This window comes from Lonchura striata, chromosome Z, assembly GCF_050655825.1.
Source record: "Lonchura striata isolate lonStrDom1 chromosome Z, ASM5065582v1, whole genome shotgun sequence".
In the NCBI taxonomy this organism is placed as follows: Eukaryota; Metazoa; Chordata; class Aves; order Passeriformes; family Estrildidae; genus Lonchura; species Lonchura striata.
The window spans coordinates 32,448,096-32,454,222 of record NC_140740.1 but is presented as its reverse complement, the minus strand read 5'-3'; the positions used below and the strand labels follow the sequence as shown (position 1 = coordinate 32,454,222).

General features: G+C 34.8%; 1 protein-coding gene across 2 annotated transcripts in view; it reads right to left on the bottom strand.

The window, feature by feature from the left end:
- Positions 1 to 350: 350 nt before the first annotated feature.
- Positions 351 to 6,127, bottom strand: part of SNX2 (sorting nexin 2) — a 29,510-nt gene continuing 23,733 nt past the window's right edge. Inside the window, exons 11-15 of one of the 2 annotated variants that reach the window (XM_021546259.3) lie at positions 5,603 to 5,808; positions 4,448 to 4,591; positions 1,815 to 1,895; positions 1,636 to 1,707; positions 351 to 840 (exon numbers count right to left, since the gene is read on the bottom strand). In XM_021546259.3, the coding sequence (XP_021401934.1) occupies positions 790 to 840; positions 1,636 to 1,707; positions 1,815 to 1,895; positions 4,448 to 4,591; positions 5,603 to 5,808 (554 nt within the window). In that variant the 3' untranslated portion in view covers positions 351 to 789. The remainder of the gene's footprint in view (positions 841 to 1,635; positions 1,708 to 1,814; positions 1,896 to 4,447; positions 4,592 to 5,602; positions 5,809 to 6,127) is intronic. The other variant, XM_085566460.1, reaches the window with a different exon arrangement.

The window sequence follows — 6,127 nt, the reverse complement described above, 5'->3', positions numbered from 1 at the left end:
TGTCAGTCCAGTAGATCATCAGTATTTGACCATGCAGGTGATTTTAATTCTGCAGAAGTTTTGTAAAAACTTGAAGGTTTCAGTTTACATCTGTCTGTTGCCTAAGCATGTCTTCTGACCCTATGAGTACTAACACAGTAGACTTTGCCAAGGCAATGAACTTCAAGTGAAAAGAACACCTGTAATAAAGAGATTCAGAACTAAAAACCAGAACAGTTTACCACAGTAATTGTTTGTGGATCTTTAACACCTTCTCCAGCAATCTTCGCAAAATGTTGGCCATGGATACATCTTAGTTTCCTCTGAACAGTACTCCTAAGAACATCAGTAAGTATCGACAGACAAGCCCAGAGTGTTTAATATTTCACAAGGTACATCCCTTTATTATTGTAATCACAAAACCATGATTTTGTACAGGAATGTTTAAGTGTACATTAATCAATACAATTAAACTTGTTTCATAAAGATCAGAAACATACTACAGAACATTGTGTTGTAGAGAACAAAAATATCAGCTTTCTGGCCTTGCAGTGCACGTTTTAGTGCAAGTATTAAGACACAATAGTGTTCAATTCAGCAATGTATTGCAGAACATCATGCCACAGTCCACTTCAGAGAGGTTCAGCACATGCAGCTTGTTAATAAAATGCTGTGGTATATAAAAAAAGCCCCATGATAATTCATAAAATATATAGTGGTTTATTTGGATGATTTAAATTGATTTCACTGTGGAATTTAGTTATCCAGGACAAACATTGAGAGTGTCTTGTCAATTGGAATATTCTTCTTCTAGGCAATGGCTTTGGCTTCAGGTAGGAATGCCTCCCAGTATTTTATTAGCTTGAAGAGAAAGAAAAATCACACATTAGGTACTAAATGTTGAAAACCACAAAGCATACTTACCTCCTCTTGAAGTAAACTTTCCTCCACAAGTAAGGTAAATACTTATACAAAGTAAGAACATAGGTACTTATTCATTAATAATTTTAGATAGTGCACAAAAAACCCACAAGTCATAAATCCAGAAATCTGCTCGTAACTATAGATAACTTGCCATATGTTGAACACAATATTATAGAATAAAATTATACAGATTTTTCTTAAAGATCAGTCACTTACCACTAAAGATACTGTTTTCTCAGATTTTTTTTTAATTAAACAAAGCTGGAGGGTTCTATTCCTGCCACTAGCAGAAGAAAGAGCCCAGACTTTTTCTAGTAACAAGACCTACTTCTCAGACACTGAAAACTATTTTAATGTCCTCCAATATCCAATTATATTCCGTACTTTTTAAAAAGAGCAATAAACATTTAAGAATCCAACTCTCTTCAGTAAGTGTAAGTACAAACTGATTACAATTTATTCTAATCTCTAAGTTAAAGTACTAATTCAGTTTGAGAAGACAAAAAAACCCTCTGCTTGCCCATATCCCTAAGGGAACCTCTCCGTTGCTTCCCTGAATTACAGTTCTGCATGGGCTGGGAAACTGCAATCATCATGTCATTTGCCAGTACAGCACAGACTAGTAACTCTTAATGCTTTAGATACAGCTGTGCTTGAAGCCCGTATTTTTCTATGTAACCTAATGTGTAATGTGTTATTTATTAACTTGTACAAGCTTAAAATTTATCTTACCTGCTGTTGTGTTTGCACTAACGACTCTAAGTACTCGATAATAACAGTTTTAAAGTCTTTCACTCGTTCCTTCTGTTAATAAATAAACGATGGCGTATTAATGTCTTCACAAATTTTACTTGTAATGTCAATATTATGTACGGTAGAACTATCATTTATTTGGAAAAAATTATACATGCCTCAAATCTTCCCACTTCCTTGCGAATGGTTTTCGAGATCTGTTCAAAATCTTTCTCCCCTTGCTGAACTTTTGTCTCCCACTGGCAAAGGAAATACATACAGAGGTAAGATTTTGTATTGTCCATTCAGTCAATCTGTATCTGATTTTTTTTAGCACATTGATAGTCACTTAAGAGCTAAAAGGACCTATTTGATTGTTTTGGCTTATTTAAATCTTATAATGACAATTTCAAATTTGTGTTACAGGATGTCATCAGATCAGTCACAACAAAGGTATCTTTAAAGCAATGTTATCTCTAGATAAAATGTAAAAATATCTTAGTACTGCTATTAAAAATATTTAATAACATTTTTAAAATATTCTTTAGAACATAAAATGGATCTCAAAGCTTTACTTACTATTCCCTTTACAAACCTCATACAAAGGAACCTAAACCTGTCCAATCAAGCCTGGAGGAGTCTCAGGTTAGTTCCCCACATTTTTCTAATTCCAGAAGAGATGAGTAAACCTTCATCTCTGCCTCTGGTCAAGTATTCGATTATTACTATCATATTTCTTTTGCAAATGACAAGCTACTGAGCCTGTGTTTATCCACTTTCCAAAGCACAAGCCGCCTTTTTCAGTGGCAACTGTTTTCAGAGAAAGCTAGACTAGAAGGTTACTGCAGGTAAGAAGATCACTAGAGGAAAATTCAGAGGAAGAGATGTTTCTTATAGGGTTATGGGAGCATTGCATTTTTGTAACAATATATGACACTAGATTATTTCTTCTTAGTTTCTGTGAAAAGACATCCAGCTAGACAAGAAAGGATCATCGACACCTACCTTGCCCTGTAACTGCTTTTACACACCTATTACATAGATAAATTTAATCTAGTTACATAGATAGACTGAGAGAGCCACAGCAAGCTAGAAGTTCTTTGAAATGCAACTGTATCTGTTCATTTCAACATATTAACTGAGAACAAATACATTCAGTAACATTTATCTTCATCAGAAAAAAAGCAGCAGGGAAGCAACATGCTTCAATATAACATCTAGCTGCTAGCAATCCAGTGGTGCTTATTTCACAAAAGCATTTTGTGATGCAATGTCAAATTTCTACTGTGGTAGGAGATAAACATAATCTATGCTCCAATAAACATCTCCATATTTATATTTTTAGTATATCTTTATTCATGGTTCCCTGACTACCTTTTTAGATTTACATTATGAAGCCTTTTATTAAGTTATCTTTTGTTAAGTATCGTCATAAAAGATCAGCCTGAACAGTTAGCTAATAACTGAAATATTATAATACACAGCTAAGGAAAAGTAGATTAGGATTGCCCATACCTTCCTACCACATCAAACACTGGTGCCTGAGATTTCTGTGAAAGCTTCTATAGGCCTTAGTGAATTCAACATTTCAGTTTTATCATGCCCAGGTCCTATGTGAATTATCACTGAGTAACAGTTTGCCATTTTATAGTATCTAACAAGGAGAAATTTCTCATTCAATAAGGTATCTCTAGGACAGTCCATTGTCCCCTTATCCACAAAAAACAACCAAGTCATGGATGATGCTCAAGCTGCTTAGGCTTCCACTTTCCAATTCCTCTACCAGAGGGTCCACTATTACAGAATTCAGCAACTCTGAGCACATTTCAGTGGCAGTGAGAATTTTCAATTGGCACACTTAAACTGGGTTTACTAAAAATCTTCTCTAGTTATCCAATAATGCAGGAAAAATAATTCCTTGAGAAGAAAGAAATAGCTTTGATATTGGGACTGGGAAAGGACCACTATTTCCCACTACTACCAGTAATCAGGAAATATATTGTGCATGGTGACATCAGTATAGGCAATCAACAAGAATATGGTCACACAAGAGTAATGGTAGGTTTTCTCAGTAAACAAAGGACTTCTTTAAGGAAAAGAAAATCAAGTTAATGAGTAATTTAAATACTGCATATGAAATATATCAAAGGAGAAAAAGAACAAAGGTGATCAATGAGGAAGCCAAACAAAGCAACCGTGTAAGAGCTTGAAATCTGCAATAACATTCTTCCATTATTTAATGGGAGAGCACTAGAGCATACTTAGAATGCATTAGTGTTAAATAATTAAGTTGTCCTACCTCTTCAATTTCCTTAGTGAAGCATGATAGAGAAAGTGTATAAATTATGACACTTCAAAATGTTAGATTTATTTTTACTGAAATTACACCATATATACATGCACATATATATGGGTATAAAAGCTGCATATTTAAGCAAAACATGGGCATAGCTCTCTATTAGTTGTCTTTGCTGGATTTACCCAAGTCATCTTAGCTTTAGAAATCAAGAAATGCTCCTCTGCCTATCCAAGTGAGCTGTTAGCAGTTAAAAGCATTAACTTGTCCATGTTCCCTCCCTCCCTTCCATCTCCCAGACTCTGCAGAGACAGTATTAACTGTCTTACAGATCTTACAATGAGTAAAAATTGCACACATGTAGTGTTTTAAGTAAATTCCTTTTAAGAATTTCAGTAAATATGGGAAACAGCAAGTAAGTGATTTGTAAACAAAAATGGTATAAAGCAGCATTATGCAGAATGAATGAGCCAATGCAGAAAGTCTGACCTCCAAAATAATGTTTGATAACATTACCTCTTTTATCTCTTCTTTAGCTTGCTGTAATTTATCAGGTTTGTTGGCTAGTTGGAGCTTTGCTTCAGCTTCACGTTTTTTTTGTAAAGTGACCTGTGCATCTTGCCATTTCTGCCAGCATTTCATTCGATGGTCAAACACACCCTGTGAGAACAGACAAACTTATTAAACAACTGGAATTGTTAGAGCTATCTAAAGTCCCAGCAGGAAAAAGTAATTTTAGGATAAAGCCGAAACAAGTAGTATACTCAAAGAAACCTTAGTGCATATTGCACTACCATGTATTGCATTTCACTTGACATCATGCTTGCACAGTTCAACACCTTACACAAATTATAAGCTGTTCAAGAACCCTTTTCAGAGGCAGACACTTCAGTGCTCCGAATCATTTTATGCCCCTCATTTTATTAAAACACTATCAAAACAACTACCATGAAGTGCTTTCTTATCATGCAGACAATTCTCTAACTGCAGATACTAGCAAACTGCTCATGCATATGTATTACATGCATTTTCAGCAACACATTCGTGTTAGCAATGGACTAAGGCAGCAGAAATGAAATACACATATAAAAAAAAAAAAAGAGAAACAAAGTCAAAAAAAAAAAAATGTACTTCCAACAACCTGATAAGTTCAAAGGTATTTCTGGACAGAATTCTCATGTCTAAACCTAATCATGCTGTGCAGCATAGATTACACCTAAATTGAATACGTTCTTTAATGAGATGTAGATCCACAAATTGAATTTTTTTCTTATTTAAAGACATCACTGGCTATCTACTACATATAGAATACCAAATTATGTTCTTCCACATTTATGTATGCTTACTGTAACAGTACATAATCTGAAATAAACAGGTGCAGTATGATTAGACACAGTAGAATACAGTATCCCCAAATACTGTACACAATCAGTATTGCTCAAGTAGATTTGCATTTTCTCTGGATCTAACCACTCCATTCACATCTTTGATCACAGCCATTTATATCATTGGAATAACTCATGAATATGCTTTCACTTTACCCTGCTAGAACATCAGGCAAAAACTTAACTGTGCTATATGAGCAAATGCACACATTCATTTACCCTAAACCTATATGCTGAAGACTGTGACTTTAAATGCTAAATCAGTATTTTTCCTAGTAGCACTCACTTTTACTGCAGCAATCAAACGAATGTAATCACCAAGCAGTTCTGAGAATACATAGAAATCAGCAAAAGCTTGTTCTTGATGCAACTGATCTATCTTCTCCTCAACCTCTGCAAGCTGAGACAAAGCTCTAGATAGAGCAGTGTGGTCCTCTGAGTTACCTAACATGGCAGCACTTTTAGCAAAGGCAGCGGTGTTGGCTGAAAGCTCTGAAACACAGGAGAAATGTTCAGCATGATTTAGTTAATTTATTGTATTACCCTGCAGCATAAATCAGTGGAGTAGAGGTTTAAATTCACCAAATCAAAAGAAGGTAAAGATCACAGTAAGATACACAAGGACATCATAATGAAACCACATTTAGGAGAAAGACTACTGTGCAAAAAAAGTCTCAATCAGTAAATGTTTTGCCAAGTCTGTTAATGTCATGCTTACTCTGTTCAGCAAAAATATGAAAAAAAAGTCACTTCAGTATTATCCAATTGCCTACTTTAGAGAACATGCAAACCCACAAAACAAAAGGAAAAA